At 45.7% G+C, this 23,684-nt stretch overlaps 1 protein-coding gene and 2 non-coding genes across 3 annotated transcripts; all 3 read right to left on the minus strand.

Moving 5' to 3' along the window:
• Positions 1 to 393: 393 nt before the first annotated feature.
• Eif3c (eukaryotic translation initiation factor 3, subunit C) lies at positions 394 to 19,849 on the minus strand. Its single transcript, NM_146200.1, has 21 exons — positions 19,831 to 19,849; positions 19,562 to 19,702; positions 18,186 to 18,251; positions 17,899 to 18,088; positions 17,110 to 17,235; positions 16,726 to 16,780; positions 16,487 to 16,593; positions 16,049 to 16,173; positions 12,336 to 12,495; positions 12,118 to 12,221; positions 11,167 to 11,308; positions 10,855 to 10,980; positions 10,656 to 10,749; positions 10,193 to 10,383; positions 9,766 to 9,990; positions 5,458 to 5,821; positions 1,246 to 1,405; positions 1,089 to 1,154; positions 918 to 1,005; positions 668 to 830; positions 394 to 563 (listed from the first exon to the last, which is right to left on the minus strand). The coding sequence occupies exons 2-21, from the start codon at positions 19,660 to 19,662 to the stop codon at positions 481 to 483; spliced, it is 2,736 nt and encodes a 911-aa protein (NP_666312.1). The 5' UTR covers positions 19,663 to 19,702; positions 19,831 to 19,849; the 3' UTR covers positions 394 to 480.
• On the minus strand, positions 17,357 to 17,463 carry Gm24596. The gene has a single exon (XR_003947201.1). It is a non-coding gene; the product is annotated as a U6 spliceosomal RNA (small nuclear RNA).
• A 677-nt stretch (positions 19,850 to 20,526) lies between the features above and the next one.
• On the minus strand, positions 20,527 to 20,632 carry Gm25579. The gene has a single exon (XR_003946920.1). It is a non-coding gene; the product is annotated as a U6 spliceosomal RNA (small nuclear RNA).
• Positions 20,633 to 23,684: the final 3,052 nt, after the last annotated feature.

Raw genomic sequence — 23,684 nt, forward strand, 5'->3', positions numbered from 1 at the left:
AAGAGGCTCCGACAAATCGGTAATAATTTCTCAATGCTTACTTGTGATTATGGTACGTGGCCTACACTAGTTAACAGTGAATCTGATACCAGTGGTCTGAACTAATTCTTCCTGCCTGATAAATCACCACCTACCCAACTCTGGGCCCATTATACCTTCTGTACATCTGCAGCCATATTGTTCAATATACCTATCTCCTTCATATTCTTGTTGTAACATGTTATGACATTTTCCTGCTGATGTCAAAGAGCAGCAACTCTTTGAAGTGAGGGGCATGTCCAGTGCATCGTGCATCTGAACCTTGTATCTGTCCTGTGGTGGAAACTCAGGAACATAATTGGCAAATGGGTCCAAGGCAGCTCTCTGGCAGCGAGCAGACAACAAGCAACTATATAAATTCTCAACAGATCTTTAATGACTGGGGTGAGTTAGGAGCAAAAGGCTAGATGGTCTGTTCACAGGGTGACTGAAGTGGAGAACTCAGTAGGCTGTCTGAGACTGCTGCTGGCGGTAGCCACCACGGCGCATATAGCCTTCATTTTTTCGGTAGCCATCCTTTTGGTCTGCAGGTAAAAAGGTGGATATGAAAAAGATTGGGAGTGAGCTCCTGGAGACAGACAAAGGCATAAGGATTGTGGGAGAATGAGCGACAGAACCACTCACTCACCTCGGAAATAGCCACCATAGGTTCCCTGCTTATGGTCAAACACCCGTTCATTATTCTCCACTAGGCTGCCAAGCTTCTCAGCCAGCTGCAGAGCCAAGTTCTGCTGGGCAGTGGGCTCAGTACGGTGCATCACCACAGTCTGTGTCGGCTGGTCCAGGGAAGCCTGATGGGAGTGAGAGGGAGAGTCAGGTCAGACTATACTGGCTTCTCTATAGCTGTACCTACTCAATCTACCACCTCTGGCCCTCACCATCAATTCTTCGTTAATGATCATCTTGCTGATGATGGAGTGAACAGTGGGTAGATCCAGCTCAAACATATCTGATAGTGTCTCCATACTGAGGAAAAAAGGCAGGAAACAGGACCATTAGGAACACTGCTCACAAAGCTGGGGCCCTCTGTGCCTCTGAGCTCATCTTACCTGATTGAGTCATAGACACTGCTGTAGGTAAAAAGGTAGGTCCTCAGAGACTCTTCCTGGATCTTCCTGTGAGGAGTACAAAAAAGCGTGAGTTCCTAAAGGAAGGAGCCTGGCAGATTGTTTCTCATCCACCCACCATGGCTCCTTTACTGCTCACCGAACTAGCATGGTGCGAACTTTGTCAGCCTCAGGGAAAAGGTCCCACACTTTCCCATTCATCTTTTCATTAATGATGAAACTGTGGCAGGTCTTCCAGTCGCCCATCTTCATGGCCTTGGAGGCAGCGACCACATGCTCCCTCATTGACTCGGGAGGACCTGAAAGGGTGAGAATACGGCAGGATGGAAACAAGCTCGAGGCTCCTGCCTTCAGGATCACTGCTTAAGGAGAAGCAGAGGCCAGAAGGGCAAACAACTAGACTAGAGTCTTCCCCAGCTCTCCACTGGGTAGCCAGCCTCAGGACTGTAAAAGTCACTTACAGCTGAAGACACTTTGTGTTGAACTAAATCAGTCTACCAGCACACTTCAACCCCCTGAAACTGTTGACAATGGTTGTGTGTACACACTCATGGACATTTTCCTAGGAAAAGGTCCACAACTTTCATTAGATTCTCTTAAAGTTCCTTGACCTTAAAAAAAAAACCAAACCAAACCAAACCAAACCAAACAAACAAACAAAAGTCACCGAGCAGCAGTGGAGCATGCCTTTAAGTCCATCAGAGACTGGCAGATTACTCTGAGTTCAAGACCAGCCTGATCTACAGACGGAATCCTAGAACCTCCAGAGCTACACAGGAAATCCTCTCTTAAAAATACACACACACACAAAACAACAACAAAAAGATTAGGGACTGGAGAGATGGGTCAGTGGTGGCTCTACAAGGAGGCGGCTCACAACCCTCTGTACTCCAGTTTCAACAGACCTTCTTTTTGCTCCTGTGGGCACAGATGACTGTAGCAACTGAAGAGACCTTCTTGCTCTTGAAGGGAACCTAGGTTCAGTTGTCAGCATCCACAGGTACTTATAACTGTAGTTCTGGAAAACCTGACACACTATTCTGGCCTTGCCAAGCACCCACACCATATGCTGCACGTAAACACACATGGGCAAGCACACAAAATTTAAAAGTTTGAGCCAGGTATGGTGGTGTACACCGTTAATCCCATAACTCCGGAGGCAGAAGCAGGCAGATCAACCTAAAATGTCTATGAAACCACGGGGTTGTAGGTGTTAATTAGGGACTCAGGACAAGCCGGAATGTAACTGGCATTTAGAGACAAAGCACAAAAGTTCCAAGTTTGGGATCGTGTAGCTTACATGGATATGGTAGACACCAGGGTGTTTACTGCGGGGCTGTGGGTGTAAGGGAAGAGGAGTAGGAGAGAGAGTCCATGTCCCCCCAGAGTTCCTGGGCTCTGGGCGGGCAGATGCAGGAGGACTGCCGGAACACTTTCCACACAGCCCCAGGTGGGCATTTGGCTGTGTTAAGCCACTGACCCCATAAGACAGGTGGTGGACAAGGGGCAGCCCCAGGTACCAGGTTCTCAGCCTCCGGCATCCCATATCCAGCGGAGGAGCTGAAAACAAAATAGGGGCCCTGTGGTGGCCCTCTGCCCTGGAGGGAAAAGGAAGAGCGGTGAGGGGGGGGGCACTGTGTGGTTCCCACACAGGCAAGAGTCCTTAGTCTGGTCTGTGGCTGCAGCGTAGGAAGGCCTCCTGGCGGGAGGTTAGACTCTGCTAGTTAGGAGAAGGCCTATCCCATCATTCAAGCACAGCGGGTCTTCATGATCAGAGACAGTCTATGGTTTTAGAGCTTTATTGTAGAAAGGCAGGGGGAAAGAGAGAAGGTAGAAAGAGAGAGGAAGAGGCTGGCCATGAGGAGAGATGGGAGAAGGGTGAGAGAGAGGAAATGCTAGAGAGTAAGAAAGCTTAAAGAGAGTAAGTGAAAGCTTAAGAGAGCAAGGAGGGGCCAAGCAGCCCCTCTTATAGTGGGCTGCTATCTTGTTGTTGCTAGGTAACTGTGGGGAGTAGTCTAGCCAGAACGCCATTGTCTACATGACTGCTAGCTACACGCCTCTCTAGTGGGGGCTGTGGGGACAGTATCTTCAACAGGAGCCAAGGGTCCAGGAGACATGATCGAACGCCACCATCCCAAGTAGGTGGAAATTACCACCCATTGGGTCCCACTGGGGTTCAAGACCTCAGCTATACTGGAGACAAGACTGTCTTGTGCATAGCCCATTGCCCCACACTTTACCACTTTAAAAAAGATAAGGTTAGCCAGGCATGGTGACAACATGCCTTTGAACACAGCACCGGGGAGGCAGATCCCTGAGTTCAAGACCAACCTGTTCTATACATGACAATCTGTCAGAATTTATTCCTACAAGCTGTCCTCTGAAACCAAGTGTATGTGCACACAAACAATACATAAACCAGTGTAAAGTATTTAAACGAGGTTAGAGACTCAAAGAGTACCTCTCTAAGTCAAACAAAGAACAGTTCAAAGCTGGAAGACATACTGGCTTTTTTTTTCCCCTGAGGCAGTCTGGTTGTGTAGCCAAGGAGAGCCTCGAATTTGAGGTCCTCCTGTTTAAGTTTCCCAAGCACTAAGATTAAAAGTGTGTGTAATCAGGCCTGACGCAGACACTGGCACTTGACTCCATTATGCATCACACAGAGTGAGGACTGTGATGAACCAGAAAGCCCTTCCTTACTGCTGCTCCTTTAGCTCTCAAAGTGAGCTCCATGGGAAGGCAGGCCTAAGATGCAAAAACTAGAAGTTTCCTCAGAAGATAAAACATGGCTATGTAAGCCACATAAGAACTGACTAAGTGGCACCTGCACTTGAGCATGGCCATTTAAGCAAGAGCAACAAAGAAACAACACGGAGCGGGAGGTGACTGTGAAGAGTGAGCCTGGCTCCCTCCAGGCCTCCCAGGAACCACTGTGTAGGAAGGTGCAGTCACTTCCTTTCCCAGTGACTCGGTTACTCAGCCCCCAAATGAGAGCCTTTCAAAAGCACAGCAGAGGAGGGGAAGAGAGGAGAAGGCGAGAGAGAGGGTCTTCTGGATGGGAATAGTGTGAGGACAAGAAGCAGCTAAGTTTCTCTTGGCTGGTGGTGAATCCACCAGAGAAATTAGATTTAACATGGCTTACAAGATTAGGATTCTAGTTGTTGTGCCCAGAGATTGAGTTACCATTGTTTCTGAACTAAAAAAATAAAAATAAAAATAAAAAGCATGGTAGAGCGCTTGCTTGGCACCTGAGAAACCCTGAATTGCATCCTTAGCACCATTTCATGTGTTCTGTCTTTGTGTCTGCTGTGGTGTGCTTAAGCCCAGCACGTGAGAGGGAGATGGTTTCTTCACTCTACTCACTCCCTTGAAGGAGGCTCTCATCCTGACCCTGGAGCTCCCTCCTGGCCAGGCTGGAAAGCCAGCAAGCCTTATCGATCCCCATATCTCTCTGCCCACCTGAAGTTGGAGTTACAGGGACACCCAGCTTGTTCCATGGGTGCTGGGATCCAACTCTGGTCCTCATGAATAAAGAGCAAGCACTTTTAACCACTGAGCCACCTCCAGCACCCTAGCAACACTTAAAAAAAAAAAATCAGCTTGATACACAGCAACTTTAATCCCAACACTGGGGAGAGAAAGGCAGGTAAATCTTTATGAGTTTAAGGCCAGCATGGTTTACATGGAAGGCCAGGGTCACACAGTTAAGACCCTGCCTTAAAACAAAACAGTGGTTATAAAAGAGACCAATGTTAAAATTCTTGAATGATAAAACTCTATTGTGGTTGTTTTGGCTGAAATATAACGTTTGTGAAGTTGAAAAGGAGAGAGGCACACATGAACCTCACTAATGGAGGACAAGCCATTTAAATTCTCTGTATTGCAGTCTGTCTTACCATCAGAGTACTCACACATCACGTGCTTTATCAATACAAATTTAATGAATTTTGTCTAATTAAGACAAGATTACTGGGCTGGAGAGATGGCTCAGTGGTTAAGAGCACTGACCATTCTTCCAGAGGGCCTAAGTCCTCTCAGGAACATCTGGGATTCTTCCACCCTTTTCTGAGGTGTAAACACACATGCAAGTAGAGCACTCATATGCATAAATTACATAAATAAATCTAAGAAAAAAAGTCAGGATTACTAAGTAGCCCTGGATAACCTGGAAATTTGGTAGAGCAGGCTGACCTCAAACTCATTGTGTCTTGAATAATGAATTATTTCTCAGAGACTGTGCCAGGAAGAGGAGGGGTCATCTTGTGAGGAAGTTATTCCATGAACTTCTTTTAATGCTTATGGGCAAACAAAGATTCAAGATGTGTACAGGACCACAGAGGTCCACACTCACCTAGCAGGGGCTGCCGCTCGCCCACCCGCAGTTGGTGGTGGAACTGCTTGCTGATCATGCGTCGGCGGGCATCGCTCTCATGGGCAGCCATGTAGGGGATCTCCAGGAGCATAGCTGACACCAGATAGACACACTCCAGCAGCTCCAGGTTGATGTGCAGGTGAAAGGGCACCTGCCGGCGTCGCTCTACCTTTTCCTGTTCCTGATTTCGCTCCTGCAGGCTGCGCAGCAGCAGACCCTGACCTAGAAGCTCCTTGGCACGACCACTTGACTGAATATCCAGAAGTGCATTGTGTGCATCCTTTGTCAGGCCTTGGCGGAAAGCACAGATGCCCAGTTGCACCATAGTACGGTTATACAGGATCTAAGCACAAAGGACAGAGGTGATAGCCACAGGCAAACTGTTTACCTAGGTCTGTCTACCATTCTAGACATGGAATGTGCAGGACAAAATTACTACAAGAGGAGCTGGAGAGATGGTTCAGCAGTTAAGAGCACCGACTGCTCTTCCAAAGGTTCTGAGTTCAAATCCCAGCAACTACATGGTGGCTCACAACCACCCATAATGAGATCTGATACCCTCTTCTGGTGTGTCTGAAGACAGCTACAGTGTACTTATGAATAATAATAAATAAATCTTTAAAAAAATTACTACAGGAACAGAGAAAAAATAAATGAGGGGAAAATGTGGAAGTATGTATGTATGTATGGTGATGGAGGCTTGGTAAAGGCTTCATTATGAAGAATAGCTAAGAACTAAAGTCACACAGATAAATCAGGATAAGGTCCACATAGGAAAAGGGAATGGGGTGGGTCAGATGAATAACCTAAGTATACTTGAAGAACGACAGTGATGTAGCTGAGACTGGTCAAAGACCTTACCGTAAACTAGGAAGTAGGCACACATAAAGCCGGATGTAAAGATGGGAAACCATGGGAAAGTTCTGAACAAGTAGATACTAAAACCTTACTCTGGCTATCATAGTAAGAATGCACAGAAAGACAAAGGGACATGAAGCAAAAACAGAGCGAGGGCTGAGCAGTCCCAGTACTCAGGCAGAGGCAGGTGGAGCTCTGAGTTCCAGGCCAGTCTGATATACAGAATGAGTTGCAGGACAGCCAAGAAAGACTACCCAGAGAAGCCCTGTCTCAAAACACACACACACAAAGGCAAGATCTGGAGGAAGGAGATGGGTTGATGATCTCTTAGGAAAAGGGAGAGGATGGTATAGAAAGAAGTGACCAGACATAGACTACAAAGAAAAATGGCTAAGAATCAGATGTAACATGAAAGAGAGGACCCAGGCATGGGCCAGGCAAGGTGGCACACCCTGGCAATCTTAGCCCTCAGGAGGCAGAGGCAGTTGGGTCTGAGTGACCCAGAATGAAAAGAACCAGCACTGCCAAACACAGCACTGGGATTTCTGGGCTAATTAGATGAAGAATGTGCAGATTTGCCACTAATTAAGACACACAAGATTATGAACAGAAGAAAACTGGGAGGCAGAGATTAAGGTTTCTCATTTGAGTCAGAGTTTTGCTATGCAGTGCCATACTGGCAAGTCTTCTATTACCAGCCTCTGGGACACACAGGCCAAGGCTAAGTTTATTACATACACTATTTAGTATATACTATAATTTCATATAAATGCTATGTATTGTACAATACATAGCATTTATACAGTAATAAAAATACTAGAGATCAAGACTATAAAACAACATCAAGAACAAAAAAACCATACTACCAGGGCTGGAGAAATGGCTCAGTGGCTAAGAGCACACAGTACTCTTGCAGAGGCCCTGAATTTGGTTCCCAGCACCCACATCAGGTGGCTCACAACCATCTCTAAATTCAGCCCCAGGAAACCCAATGCTTCTAGCTTCTGTGGGCACATGAACTTAGTGCGCACATGCCTACAGACACACACACACAGACATTATTTTAAAAATTATTTAAAAAAAAATAGCGCTTGACTAATATGTACAAGGCCCTGGGTCTGATTCCCAGGATCACATCAAGTAGCATAGTCATGTGTGACCACAATCCCAGAACTCAGGTCAAAGTTCAAGGTCATTCTTGGCTACACAGCAAGTTTGAAGTCAGAAGAAAAAAGCCTTAGCAAATGGGGTGGAGAAAATAAAGAAATACTAGCCACAGAGAGTACTCAGAAGGGACAGGCATTGCCACCAACCCTGATGACCTGAGTTTGATCCCCATGACCCACGTGGTAAAAATGCGGAACCAACTCTTGAAAGCTGTCTTCTGACGTCTCATGTATGTGCTTGTGCACACCCACAATAACAATTTGTGTGTTTAAGAGAAACATGAATCCAGGCACAGAACAGGAGAACTGGCAAAAGTTCCAGGCCAGGCTGTAAGAGATCAAAAGCCAGAATTTTTTGGTGGTGGGTACCTTCATCACTATCAATCAGCCAATCTATGACTCTGAGCCTCACACTACATGAGAATGTTAAGTCAAGATAAAGTGTAAATCTAAATGTGAACATTCAATAACTATAAAAGCTTATCAAAAAAGAAAAGAGGTGAAAAATACTCTCATGAATTTTATTTTTATTCTTTAAAAAACTTAAGCCAGAGTTGGGCAGTGGTGCACGCCTTTAATCCAAGCACTCAGGCAGAGGCAGGAGAGGCGGCAGAGGTAGAAGCGGTGGAGGCGGAGGCGGAGGCAGCAGAGGCATCTCTGAGGCTGGTCTGGTCTACAAAGTCTGTTCTAGGATAGCTAGGGCTACACAAAGAAAGAAACCCTATCTTGAAAAACCAAAAACAAAACAAAACTTAACTTGGGCTTGGTGGCACATGCCTTTAATCCTAGAATCCAGGAGGCAGAGACAGGCAGATCTCTGTGGGTCTCCATAGTGAGTTCCAGGACAGGCAGGGCTACATAGTTGAGACCTTGCCTCAAAACTTTTAAAATATATTTTTTATGTGTGTGTTTTGCCTACATGTATGTATGTGTGTACCCACATGCACACCTGGTGCCAGCAGAGGTCAGCAGAGGCTATCAGATCATGGTTATGAACCATTCTGGTGGGAGTTGAGCTTAGAGTACAAGTGCTCTTAACTGATGGGCCATCTTTCCAGCCCCTATTTTATTAAACTATGTGCAGGTCTGTGCCTGCATTTGGATATGTGCGTATGAGTGCAGGTGCTTTTAAAGCTGATGTGTAAGGTTCCCTGGAACTAGAGTTACTGATGGTTATGAGCTGCCTGGTATGAATGCTGAGAACTGAATTTGGGTCCTCTGGAAAAGCAAGTGCTCTTTACTACTGAACCATCTCTCCAGTCTCTATCTTCATGAATTTTAAGCAAAGGTTTATTTAGACAGGACTCAGAAAATATATTAAATAATAATAAAGTACTCTGACCAAAAAGGCACAACTAAGACAAGAGGCAAACTACAGCCTAGAATAAATTATCTGAAGCCTGATTATGAGTGGTCATCCAAAATAATATTAAGAATCCCTACAATTGCATAATTAAAACACAAATACTCAAATGTAAAACAATAAGAGACTTGGCTTTTCATTAATGAAATAAAAGAATAAAGAGAAGGTATTGCCTAAACCACTGCTATTGGTCTAGGGAAATTTCATAGTTGGGTACGGTTCACTTATATAAGCATAAAGATCAGAGTTTGAACTCCCCAGAAACTACATTAATATCTGATGCAGAGAGTGCACCTATAATCACACTGCTACTACAAGAAGATGGGAGACAGGAGACTCCTGGGAAGCCATAGGTCAGCAAATAACAGAACACTCTCTTTCCATCAAACAAGGTAGGTGAGGACACACAGATTGTCTTCCGACCTCTACATGTGTGCCATGGCACACGCACACCATATTAGACAGGTTCACCAAATATAAATTGCCACTTGTCTTAAATATACATGAGAGGGATCTACACCTCAGATATAGCTATTTGTATTTTTTCTCTATATATAAAAAGGTCCTCAAGATGTTGCTGGCTCTCCTACTGTCATGAATCCTGCTAATTTCGCTCTAGCATATCCCAATACAGTCCAGTTATCTAGGACCCCTTTCCTCCTAATTTAACAACTACTTCAAAGACCCTTTTTATCTTTTTAGAAAAGTAAGATCAGCTCCTAATGTTCTGAACCCAATCCTAGGTAGTTAGGAAAATAAACAAAAAGCAAACAAGAAGAAAACAAACAGAGGTTGGAAAAGACCCAAACCTGTCTGGGTCCACACTAGCTAAACGTGCTAATTCCTGTTGAGTCCATTTACCTAATGGAGGCCAGCCGTCTCCTCCACCCACCTACCTACCTGCACCGGCGGGTCTGCGTGCTGAATGTTGTCCTGTAGGTGGCTCATGAGCATGAGGTCACGGGCCTGATACCAGCGGGAGTGGAGCGCATGATGGTAGATATGGCAGAGGATGGCACAGGTACGGATCCGGTCTGTACGGTCCTTGGCATAGATGTACTTGCACAGTCTTTCCATTAGCACAGCTGAGTCCTCACCCTCATTTTCTGCCTGGTCTTGCTCAGACTAGAGGAATGGGAAGTTGTTAGTAATGGCTACCCAGCAAAGACTACCAGAGGCTCTTTCCAATCTCACTGCAACCCCTCCGACCCTGCCCCCTTCTACTTCAAAAGGCCCCTGGGGGTAGAAGACTTATCATCAAGGCCTAATAGATAAGGAGGATAAATTCACACTTCTCTTGCTCCTCAAGATTACCAAGTACTCTCACCTTTGAGGATCCTTCAGGAGGAGTAAGCTGCCGCTGATGGGCCTTGTAGTCAAACTTGTAGTACGTGTGCAGGATGCGCCTTAAGTAGATCTGGCAGATCTCCTCAGTGGTACCTTTCTCCTCCAGGTAGCGCTGCACTCGCTCAATGATGGCACACACTTGTGCCTCATCCTTCAGGTGCTCCACATACTCTGGGAAGGAGGACACCCATCCTCATCTCAAACATAAGTACTGCCTTCCCCAACCTTCCATCTCCAGCAATCCAACCATTTTGGTTTCCCCTCTTCATTTATACCCTAAAACCAGCACCCTCTCCCAGGAGCTTATCATCTCACTGTTAGGGGAGTATCTGAAATACCAACAGAGCCTGTAACTCTAGCACTTGCTTCTGACTTTATATAATGTTAATAGTATTAGCTCCAGTACTTTTCCTGTCACCAAGTCCCCACTTGCTTAAGTTTACCTTGGGAGTGAGGATCAGTATTTTGCATTATTTTGGTAAATTCTTCATCCATTCGCTCCACCAAAGTTAGGATGCAGCCTCGTACACGCAGTGGCTAAAGAATTATGCAAAGAAGGAACAGTTAATCCAGGTTTGTATCCTAATCTCAAACTCCTATCTCTACCACCTTCCCAGTTAGCCCACCAATCCCTCTCTTTACCTGATCAAAGTTGTGTAAGTTCTCACTCTCTTCCAAAATGTTCTCTCCAACAAAGATGTTGGAATGTGCAACCAACGTATCCATCAGTTCATTGATGCAGTCTAGGCACATCTGCCACATCTCTGGCTGTCGAGGGATGAAATGACAAAGTTAGAGGATGTAGTCAGTGACGTTTCTAAAGAACCCTTTCACCAAGAATCACAGGACCTTCAATACACAAGGCTGCTGTAGGCCCCAGGCAGGCCTTCAAACAATAGGTACCTCCTCCTGACCACCCCCAACTCAACCCCAGTACTCTTCTGCTGTTCTCACCTTCATGTACGTGGCCAGGTTAGGGTTGTAATCGTAGAGAGAGGCAATGATATTGAACTTGATCTTGACAATGACGCCCACCCCCAGGTTGTTTTCAGCAGCAATCTGAACCAGCAGCTGGAGCAATTCAATCTGAGTGGCACTGGAGAGACACAGAACTGGGTAAGGTTTTGGAGATAAACCAGCCAGTCTCACCCTGCTATGCAGGATATCCTCTTAAGACCAGCAAAGAAGCTGACTCCACATGTCTTTACTATCTGCGTATGTGTTTCTTATTTTTTGGGGGGTTTGGCTTTTCTGGTTTCTCTGTAAAGCCCTGGCTGTCCTGAAACTCACTTTGTAGACCAGGCTGGCCTCGAACTCAGAAATCTGCCTGCCTCTGCCTCCTGAGTGCTAGGATTAAAGGCCTGCGCCACCACGCCTGGCATGCGTTTCTTATTTATGCTTTCCCTTGAGACAAGGTTCCATGTGCTCTAGGCAGGCCTTGAGCATGTTATGCAGCTAAGGAGGCCCTGCAACTTCTGATTCTCTTACCTTCACCACCCAAGTGCTGGGATTATAGCTGTGTACCACCACACCTGGTTTTATGTGATGCCAGGACTCAAACCCAGGGTTTCAAGTATGTTAGGCAAACACTCTACCAATTAAACTACATCCACAACCCTTGCTTCTCTTTTACACTCCCAACAGAAACAATAGTAATGCTAGCCATCCTTACATGCTATTTATAAAAGGTCTTCTTCATTCTCTCCATCCTAGCTGATTACCTAAGAACCACAGACATATGGTAACAGACTGCAACAGGAAATAGACAGGCAGGTCCCCAGTATACAAGCACAGATGATATTCTCCCTAAATAGAGTGATGTCCACGCACATCAACGTTGAACAGTGCTGTAAAGAAAGCTTTCAAACTATAAAAAGTAGCAATGCCCCAGTGTGCACATCTTACCGGTCTGTTCCCTTCTTGCCTCTGACCTGTAGAATCTCATTCAGTTTCTTGATGACAACAGCATGAGTGATCTCAGTTCCCTTGGCAAACATTTTTGGCTTTTCCTGGTTAAAAACATTTCCTGTTACACAAATGTCAACAGGAACCTGTTCTTGCTTTAGGCGCCTCCCACTCCAACCAGGTGGGCACCTCTATACCAATCCCTTTACCATGCTCACCTTAACAAGTGGTACGCCACCTCGGACCCGTTCCCACTCCCCGCCCTCATTGTCCTCCTCTTCCTCATCCAGGCGCTTAGACTTCCTATCGTGCTTCTTCTTGGCTTTGTCTTCCCGTTTCTTTTCAGCTGCTTTTTTGTCCTCCTCTGTAGTGGGTGCCCTGACAGAGGAGATGAGGGAGAAAATGAACCACCAACACTTAATTCACACAGAGCTTAGAGATCAAACCCAGGGCCTCATGCATGCTAGGCGAGCATTCAATCAACTGAGCTACATCCCTAGGCCCAAACTCACATTTCACATTTGCAAATAGGCCAATTATCCTCAGTAAGTTGACTTCTTTTGGTCCACAGAGACGATACACCATGCTCACGGTTGAGATTAAAGGAGCTTGAGCTACTACTTATCATCAGTGCTTCCAATCAACTTCCTTTTTCCAGCATTCAAGTTTTAGTTAGTACTAAGGATATTGTGATTCATACTTAAAAAAGTAAAAAGAATTCACTCTATGAATTCAAAGTCAAAAGACTTGGGTTTGACATTTCTTTCTTTTTTTTAATCTCATTTTAACTTTTTTTTTTTTGAATTATTTATTTTATGTATGTGAGTACACTATCACTGTCTTCAGACACTCCAGAAGAGGTCATCAGATTCCATTACAGATGGTTGTGAGCCACCATGTGGTTGCTGGGATTTGAACTCAGGACCTTCGCAAGAGCAGTCGGTGCTCTTAACCAATGAGCCATCTCCCCAGCCCCGGGTTTGACATTTCTTAAGACACATCATATCTCAGTATCTTTTTTGTTTTTAAGTTATTTTATGTATCTAAATGCCTTGCTTCCACACGTTTGTACGTCATATGCATGCCTACTACTTGCTGAAGTCAGGACGAGGGCATCAGACCCTCCTGGGACTGGCATTACATATGGTTGTGAACAATTATGTGGATGCTGAGAATTGAAGCTAGGTCCTCTTCAATAGCAACAAGTGCTCTGAACCAGCAAGGGAACTTCCCAGCCCTTCTGGCTCATTTTATGGATAGGCTGACCTTGAACTCATAGAAATACAAACAACCCCTCCCCGAACGTTTATATACACACACATACAATTATACTTGAGCAAAGCTATTAAAAACTTCAAAGATGTCAAGAGTCAAGCGTGGAGAAACATCCCTATAATCCAGGTATGGAAGGTGAAAGCATTTCAAGGGTTCAAGGCCAACCTGGATACAGCTGACCCTGCCCCAACAAACCAAAACAAGGCCAAACAGAAAACACAACACATAAACAAACAGTAACAAACCCAAATACACTAATAACTACAAAAAGGTGTAAGTAAACTTGCCAGATGAAAAACAGAGATGAAGGGCAGGCAGTGGTGGTGCACCCCAGAGGTAGGCACATCTCTGAATTCAAGGCCAGCCTAGTCTCACACAAAAACCCTGTCTTGAAACCCAAAGTGGGTGGGGGAGAAAAAGAGAGAGCAAGTTCTGGAGACAGGGTGATGGTTGAACAATCATGAAAATGTAATTAATAGCAACATAAATACACAACAATGTTGAAAGTGGTGAATTTTATGTTAAAAACACAAAAAAGAAAAAAAACCTCAAAGACACAATTGCACATGACTGAAAGATCATGTTTATGATGTCCTACACTGAATTCTTCTCTAATTTTTACTTACTTTTTGAGGGTTGGAGAAATAGAAAAAACTCATTAACATGCTTGTTATGTAAATAAGATCTGGGTTTGATTCCTAACACAAACAAGCACAGACACTCCCCCCACCCCCATACCTGTTACAATTAATGGGCAAAAGATAAGAATTTAAAAGAGAAGAATGATACCTGAGGGTTTGGAAGGAAAGGAAGGGGGAAATAATATATTATAAATCTGCGTCCCTGCCCCATGCACAGAAAAGCCAGGCGTGGTAGCATCTGCTTGTAATCAGGTCTCTGAGACACAGGATCCTGGAGCTCACAGCCCAGGCAGCCTAAACACTCAGTAAGCTACAGGAGAGTGGAAGAACCCTGTCTTAAAAAAATAAGGCAAGGTTAGGCATGGTACCACACACTGTTAGCCTTCAATCACAGCACTTAGGAGGCAGATACAGACAGATCTCTATGAGTTCCAGGGTACCTTGACCTGTACAGTGAGATTCTGTCTCAAAAATAAACAAAAATTTTACCAAGTTGGATGGCTCCTTAGGAATACCACCCAAAATATACCCCATGACTTCCACATACACACACACACACACACACACACACACACACACAAATAAAATTTTGAGGGGCTGAAGAAATGACTCAGTGGTTAAGTTTAAACCCCAGCACCCACATGGTGGTTCACAACAGTCTGGAATTCCAGTCTCGGGGAATCCAAAACCACCTTTTGGCTTGCAGGGACATGGCACAAATGTGGTGCAAAGCCATGTATGGAAACAAAATAATATGATTAGTAAACTTTAAAGTTAAAGATAGAGCTGGAGAGATGGCTCAGTGGTTAAGAGCACTGACTGCTCTTCCAGAGGTACTGAGTTTAATTCCCAACAACCACATGGTGGCTCACAACCATCCATAACAAAATCTGATGCCCTCTTCTCGTGTGTCTAAAGACAGCAACAGTATACTCACATATATAAAATAAATAAATCTTTTTTAAAAAAAAAGTTGAAGAACATTAAATATGTCTATTTCTGTAAAACTTCTCAGTAGTAAAAGTCTGTAAACCCAGCCAGGCATGGTGGCTCACGCCTTTAACCCCAGCACTCAGGAGGCAGAGGCAGGCGGATTTCAGAGTTCGAGGCCAACCTGGTCTACAAAGTGAGCTCCAGGACAGTCAGGGACTATACAGAAAAACCCTGTCTTGAAAAACCAAAAAAAAAAAAAAAAAAAAAAGTCTGTAAACCCTCCAAAGAGACATAGCAGACGATGTTTGAGCAAACTCTGATCAGTCTTGTCTCTCTGAAGCACGTGATGAAAAATGTTTCTGAACAAAATGCCTACCAACGCTCTTTAGCTTATATCTAGCCCTTTCTAATGTCGAGGAATTTACTGTTCCCTGTAGCAATGCAATTCAAACTTCTAAAACCAGCAGAGCATCCCAATGAGCACCAACCATGCAGTGTATTCCTTTAAAGGCATTATTCTTTCTCATTGAGCTCTTCCCCGCCTATCTTCCCTAGCCCAACCAGCTAAGACTGGTCACAGAGCAACCTCTGACCACTGCAGTTAAGTTTACAAAGGCTTGCTGCACTGCACGTACCATGCACCAAGAAGCAAGATTATCAGGAAGGGCAAACACAATAGCTAGCAGCTATCACTGAGTGCCCTCCACATGCCAGTCCTATACTGAACTGGTTCCCTACGCTACCTGGAACAGCTCTCCTGGGTGGTAATGCCCCTGTCCATTTCAGATGCAAGAACCTAAAGACTGAAAGACATGGCTTGCTGACTATCACATAACCATAGATGCCACAGTGAGATTTTTACTGAGTGTATGGTTAAATATTTGAACTCTGGAGCCTTCAAACCCTATCTATATTCAAGCCACACTAGCTTTGCAATCTGGTACTTGGTTCTAAAGCCCTGCTGTGAAAGGGGAGCAGGGGCTTCAACCTAAAGCCTCTGTGGAAGCGAAGGGCAACAGTGTCCGGATGATTAAAGGCTTTCACGCCCTCCCATGTAGCCTCCAAACCCATTACCTCCTTACTTTTTAAGGAACTTTGAGGCCAGAACAGTTTGTTTTCCTTCTTCTTCCTCAGAGTCTGAATCAGAAGATGTGGAGCTGGTGTCCCATTCTTCATCTTCAGAATCTTCAGAGTCCTCATCATCATCCTGTGAGGGAAGAGGATCAGGAGGAAGGCAAGGCACTCTGTGCTCCTCCCCGACACACATTCCAGGCATTACCCCTGACAGAATATGGAGTCAGGGCATCAGAGCAAACAGTCCATGTAACTCTGGATTACAAATCACCCAGGGGAGTCCCCACAGCTCCCCAGCACAGTGGGGAGCCTGGCAGTTGGATCCCAGTTCACCTAGTGTCTAACTCACTCTCTGAACCCAAGGGCACCATAAGATTACATTTCTTCTTCCCAAGACCTAAACATCCTGAGAGGAAATCACCCAGGATACACCTGGGATCGCTTACTTCCATCTTTTTGTGGAACTTCCGACTCTCTCCAGAAGATTCTTGCTTCTTCTTCAAGAAAGTCGTATTACCGACTCCGTCCTCGTCCTCATCCTCATCTGAAGAGCCTGGTAGGAAGTGGGAGGAAAAAAAGCCAGACACTGAAGGCCAAGACTGAAAACAGAAATGAGATCAAGAGAACCCATGGCATGGCATAGCATTGGGCCTTCTAACTATCTTCAATAAAGGTCTTCTCTCACCTTCGGAGTCTTCCTCATTCTTTTCTGCATCTTCATCTGCAGACTGCTCAGGGTTCTGCATTGAGGAAAATCAGAGAACTAAGATGCCTACCATAAGCCAAGGATGGTGGCCCATGCCTTGAATCCCACCACTCAGGAGGCAGAGGTAGGAGATCATTGGGAGTTCAAGGCCAGCCTGGTCTACACAGTGAGTTTGCTACAGTGAGACCTCCAACTCATCAATCACAAAAGAACAAAACGTCTGCCACATACAAGCCTCCTCCTTCTGAACCCGTCAGTTTGTTATGGTTCTCTCCTTAGCCATGTGTCATCTACCCATGCTCTGGAGTTTTGTCGGAGGATCAAACTCCTCCTAGTTCAAACCTTAGCCTCTGGCCAACTCACCTGCTTGTAGTTGGTGATGTGTGACTCGAAATCTCGGTTGTATTTCCGGATCTTCTGGCGCAAGGTACTCAGAGCCTTGGCGTTGTTTTTATTCATCTTCTTCTTTCCTTCTTTATCTTCCCAAAGCTATCAGGGGTAAAAGGAAGAATAGGGACCCGAGGCTAAGTGGCATTTTCAAAATGTAGGCTTTAAAATCCCCTCCCCTCCCGGGATCTTGCTATCTAGACACCATCTGTACCACTATTTTTTTTTCTTTTTAAGCTTCACGAATTTGCGTGTCATCCTTGCGCAGGGGCCATGCTAATCTTCTCTGTATCGTTCCAATTTTAGTATATGTGCTGCCGAAGCGAGCACAATCTGTACCACTATTAACCAAGACTGTTAACTAAGCAGCGCTGGGGACTCAATGGAGGCAAGCAGCCTACAGCTGACCTACACTCCAACCCAGGACTAGGAAGGCAGGGGTGGGCAGATCTCTGAGCTCGAGGCCAGCCTGGTCTACAGAGTAAAGTAAGTTCCAGGTTGGCCAAGACTATACAGAAAATCCCTGTCCTGGAAAAAAAAAAAAAAAAAAAAAACAAAGTAACGACAAGAACAACAAAAAACAGCCAAACCCCAATAAATATAGTCAAGCTTTTGCCCAAAAATAAGTTTTTCTCCTTGCTTTATCTCATTTTCTATTTTCTAGGCACCACTGTAGATAAGAAGGCAAAGAGCCCTGAGGAGAGCCCTGGCAGCAGGCAAGCAGCACAGCCAGGCCCACACCCCTCTGCATGCTCAGAGTCACACCTCATTAAGATAGTCCTCCAGGTCAGCCAGTATTCGGATGTAGAATCGGGGGACACCTTCCTTATCCACAATACTCTTGGCTTTCCCATAGGCCTTTCCCAGGAGCTCAAACTCTTCTAGACACTTGGTGACATCTCGAATCTTCATGGCATTACGGATGGTTCGTATGAGGTTGGTCAGCTCCTCAAACCTGGGTAGGAAGTTCAATACCAGATTGGCTGTGTCTGTCTATCATGGAGAAAACAATACCATCACTCCCCCTAACCCCTAACCTACGACAGCCTCACCTCTTGTCCTTGGCGCTTCGGACAACTCTCTTTGTATCCTCCTCATCCTCGCTCAGTAACAAAGGCCTGTATGAAAGGAACAGAGACCATTACCCTTCAGTCTTAGCTAGTGTTATTTCTCTTATCAGATGAGAACCGAGGCATGCATACCATCTTCTTCTCTGATCCTTGTTCTTCATACTCATCTTAAGCAGCTGCAACTCTAAATGAGGTCTCTTGTAAACCCTGACAGTATCTACAAGAATGTCCCCAAGAACAAGTAACAGAAGGCTTATAGACTGTATGAGACAACTGTCTAACAGCACATATGGCTACAAGTACCTAAGAAAGCAGCAGACAAAAGGCCCCCTAACTCTAACAAATGGGAAAAGCTCCAAGGAGCTGGTACCTAGCCAGATTCTAAAAAGAAACATTTCCCAAAATAGGAGAGGCCACTAGTTTTGGTGAATTCTAACACTCTCTTTGATTGTATTTTTTTCAATAATGGGTGAAAGCATTCAGTTAGCAACAGTGTCTCTATTATTTTCTTTCCATGGTATTAACTTTTCCTGACAATTTTTTTTTAATATGGGACAAGTGATAGTTTTTCCACTTTGGACAGTGTTATGCTATCGCAGTCACATGGATATGTCTGGATATTCATCTACAATTCTCTACAAGTCTCTGTGGAGCGCCGGGCGTGGTGGCGCACGCCTTTAATCCCAGCACTCGGGAGGCAGAGGCAGGCGGATTTCTGAGTTCGAGGCCAGCCTGGTCTACAAAGTGAGTGCCAGGACAGCCAGGGCTACACAGAGAAACCCTGTCTTGAAAAACCAAAAAAAAAAAAAAAAAAAAAAAGTCTCTGTGGAGGTAAGTATGTCTTAAAACCCTTCAGGTACACAGCAAAAACAATGTTGTTTTGAGAACTGTTTCAAAGTTCAAAAAGTTTTAATTTACAGAGATCGAGAAAAAGACAGTAAATAAAGATGAACACAGCAGTGTTTAGCATTTGGCACGCAGAGCCAAACGACCGGATTTCAGGGCCAAACTAACCAAGCACTGAGGGTTTCCCTCCATGAGTACAAATCATAACGACTAAGCTTAGTGGGAAGATTTACGATACGGGGAGTTTCCGAAAGCCACAGTCAAGGGGCGGGAAGGGATGCGAGAGATGGAATGTGGGCAGGAGTTACGAGGCTGCAGACTTGGAGGCCTTAAGAGCTGATGCAATACTAAGCAACGGAAAACCTCTCCTCCTCCTCGGTACCGAGGACGCCGAGGGCTCCCCCAGCTCGCTGCGAGAGCTCCTTTCTCAGACGCGCCCAGCCCATGGCTCCGCTCGCCCACCCGAGCCCCCGCAGCCCGCCAAACCCGTCCCCTCCGCGCCCCCAGCTCACTGTTTGCCGTAGTTCCCGGAGACCGGTTTGGTGACGAGCTCCTCCCCGGACAGGGACGACTCCGACTCACTGTCCGAGCCGGTGGTGAAGAATCGCGACATGGCGACGGCGCTGAAGGGCTGAGGCGCTCGCGGCCGGAACCTGAGGAAACCCGCGGCGTCAGGGTTTGGGGGCAACCGCGGCTACCATCTCCCGACCCGGACCCCCGTTCCCGCCTGCACGGCCTCCCCCTTGCCCTCCACGGAGCACGAGGCCCAAGAGACACGAACCAGCTAAGCTGCCGAGTCCCTCTGAGCAGGTGAGACAGGCACGACGCCGGAAGAGGAAAAGGTTGGGGGGGCGTCACTTCCCGGAAGCACCAAAGAATGCGCTAAATAACTACAATTCCCAGTGGCCTTTGCGCTATACACGGCCTGGGACGAATTAGTAGCCGAGGTTCTAAATCTTATCTAAACTAAGACTGACTGGCTGCTCACTAGGACCGCCCGGACTAGGCTGCAAGACTGACAATATAGAATTTAGTAACCGCCCCATGGTGCACGTCTGTAATTCCCTACACTAGAAAGGGTGAAGCAGGAGGATCATGGGTTCAAGGCCAGACTGGGCCAAAAAAAAAGAAAAAAAAAAAAAAAAAAAAAAAAAGCTAAGCTCTGAAGCCTGCGGAGGTGGCTCAACACCTTTAATCCCAGCGCTCAGGAGGCAGAAACAAGTGGATCTCTGAGTTCGAGGCCAGCCTGGTCTCCAGAGCGAGTTCCAGGACAGCCAAGAGAAACTATGTCTCGAAAAAAAAAACAAAAAACAAAAAAAAAAAACAAAAAAACAAAAAGTATTCTGGCCGCCCATCTTAACTTCAGAGTAAGAATCTAAGGGCTGGTGTCAGCTTGATGCCGATGTCCTGCGAGGTTTTGGAGGAGTGTCGTTGTTGTCATTTTGTTTTGTTTTGTTTTGTTTTAGAAAAGGATTTTAAAAATACGGAACGCTTTACAAATTTGTGTGACATCTTTGTGCAGGGGCCATACTAATCTTACCTTATCTTTCCAATTTTAATATATATGCTTCAGAAGAGAGCATGGTTTCTCAGGTTTAAGCAAACTTCATAGATCTTGAGTGTTGGAATCCTGTCTTTACCGTTTTCTTAGGCAAACTTTCTAACTTCTAATCTCTCTCTGCTCTTCTCCCTGTGCTACAAACAAAGGGGAATAATAGCACTTGTTCATTTGATATTAGGAAAATAAAATGAGAACATATGATGTGTGTGGGACAGTACCTTGTGCAGAATGAGCATATACTAGCTAGCCACTGGACCCACGAGGTGTTTCAGATGAAAAAGCACTTGTCACCAAGCGTAAGAACTTGAGTTAGTTCCCTATGGCCACAGAATAGAAAAAACAACTCCTGATAGTTGTCTTCTGACCACCTCCCCTGACTACCACCCTACCACCTCCCACCTCCCCCAATTCCTAGTGGCCTTTGCAACATACAAGGCCTAGATTTTTGTAGTACTGGGTATGGAACCCAGGGTCTAGATCCATACTAGGCAAGCATTTCACCAACTGATGTCTGGGGTGCCCAAAAATAAACAGTGAAGTATAATTCTAGCAAAATGGCACTGTTGGGTGGGTTTTATATAAAGACGGCCTTGAGGTCAGAGGCCTGAGGCTTCACCTTAGCCTGCTAGCCTGCTGGCAGTGTATGCATGTCTGTGTGCCTACCTCAGCGTGGCCCCAGTGCCAGTCTCTTGTGTATGCATGTTGCCTGCCAGAGTTCAGCTTCCAGGATTAGGTCCGTTTTTGTTGCTATGAAGAAACCATGCAAAAGCAAAGCAACGTATAGAAGAAAGACCTCACTGGGGATTACAGTTTCAGAGGATGAGTCCATGATCAACCGGGCAGGGACATGACAGCAGCCATGGCGCCAGAGCAGAAGCTGAGAGATGACACAGAAAGAGGCAGAGGGGGAGAGACACACAGAGAGAACTGGGAAGAGTGTGGGATCCAGACATACACCTCCTCCAAGGCCACACCTATTTTTTTCTGTTTTCTTTTTTTCCAAGACAGGGTTTCTCTTTATAACCTCAGCTGTCCTAGTGGAATTTGCCTCATAACCAGGTTAGCTTTGAGCTCTGAAAACCTCCAACTTCTCCCTCTGGAGTGCTGGGGTTAAAGGCATGCACCATCAAGCCTGGCAAGGTCACACCTCTAAATCCTTCACACATGTGATTATGTTGTGAACTCTACACACAACAACAGTTTTAAATGTCCGATATCTTTACTAATAGAGGAAATGCAAATCAAAACCAGAAGGAGATGCCACACTCACTATGGCTATACCAAGACAAAACCAAACCAACCCCCCCTACACACACACATACACACACACACACACACACACACACACACACACACACACACACACATGGAGAATAGCCAGTACTGTGAACCCCTATGAGCCCTGCTTAGTTGATTCCGTGGGCTGTTTTCTTGTGGTACCCTTGATCCTTTGGCTCCTACAATCCTTCCACCCTTTCTTTTGTTGGATTCCTTGAGCATCTCCTAATGTTTGGCCGTAGATCTCTGCATCTGCTCCTATCAGTTGCTGGATGAAGCCTCTCAGATGACGATTATGCTAAGCTCCTGTCTACAAGTGTAGCAGAATATCATTAGGAATCATTTCATTGACATTTTATTTTTCTTCCAATTATGTTTGGTTCTATCATAGGTCTCTGGCTTTCCAGTGTCTGGTTCCAAGCCTTTGGGCTTCCTCTCATGGCATGGGTCTCAAGTTGGACCAGGAATTGGTTGGTCACTTCCATGAGTTCTGTGCCACCTTTGCCCCAGCACATATTGCTGGCTAGACTGGTGGGGGTTGGTCTGGTGCTGCTACGTATTCAAATGCTAAATCTTGGCCCACAGGTGGCAGTCTGATGAGCACATTCTCACACCCAATGATGTCTTATGAATTTTACTCACCAATCTTTTCTGACTGGTTAAATTAAAGTGGCTACAGCCAGCCCCTAGGAAGCATAGAGATGGGAGGGGGGAGCGTTCCGTTACCACGCAGGGTTCCCAGGTAGGGGCCATAAGAGGAAGAAGGAAGGAAAGAGAAGAAGAAAGAAGACAGTAGGAGGTCTCCATTAGACCAGATGGAACAGTGTGGGAAGCCACATGTGCCGTTGCAGAGTGGCGCTGGCTACTGCTGGCCACCACGCATAAGTTTGGGCAAACAACCAATGTGTACATATGCAGTAAAGTTTTTTGCCAAGACACTGCCTGGCCCGGGCACGATAATGAGGTTCTGCAAGTATAACCAATCAGATGAGGAACATGCAAATGAGGTATAGTGCATAACCAATCCGGGTGTGAGACCCGCCTCTCCTAGGCCTATATAAGCAGCACCAGTTCTGGGCTCGGGGTCTCTTCGCCTCTGCAATCAAGCTCTCCCAATAAACGTGTGCAGAAGGATCCTGTTGCAGCGTCGTTCTTGCTGGTTGAGTCTGGCACACGCCAGAGAACAGGAGCACGTGGCTTAGAGAAGTGTCCCCTGAGACAGATTAATGGAGCAAAAATGACACCAGGGAGACTCAAACAGCAAGTACTTGGTGAGTGCATCTGGGAAATAGCCAGACTAGTGAAGAAAAAAGTTTAGGAATAGTCACCCAGTAATTGTGCTAAAACTGATTAAATAAATCGATAAGACACTGCCTTGGTTACTGGGGGACTGGCTGGGGCATATTAAGAAATAATAAAGTTCATTAATAGCATTTACAACAACACAGGACGAATTGTAGGTTGAAGGTTTTGTGGCTGGGTTGGTGCCCCACTCCTTCCACCTGAGGTCTTGCCTGGTTACAGAGGATGGCCAGTTCAGGCTCTGATCTTCTATTACTAGGAGTCTTCACTAGGGTCACCCTCATAGATTTCTGGGAGTTTCCATTGCACTAGGTTTCTACTTTACCCCTGAAATGCCCCCCCCATTCCAGTTATCTCTTCCAGTACTCTCTCCCTCCATCCTGCCCCCACCCGATCCCTCTTGTTCCCATCCCTACCTGCTCCCAGTCCACCCTCGAAATCTCTTCTTCCCAGAGAGAGCCATGCATCTCCGCTTGAGCCCTCCTCATTACTGG

Source organism: Mus musculus, chromosome 7 (assembly GCF_000001635.26).
Source record: "Mus musculus strain C57BL/6J chromosome 7, GRCm38.p6 C57BL/6J".
Lineage (NCBI taxonomy): Eukaryota > Metazoa > Chordata > Mammalia > Rodentia > Muridae > Mus > Mus musculus.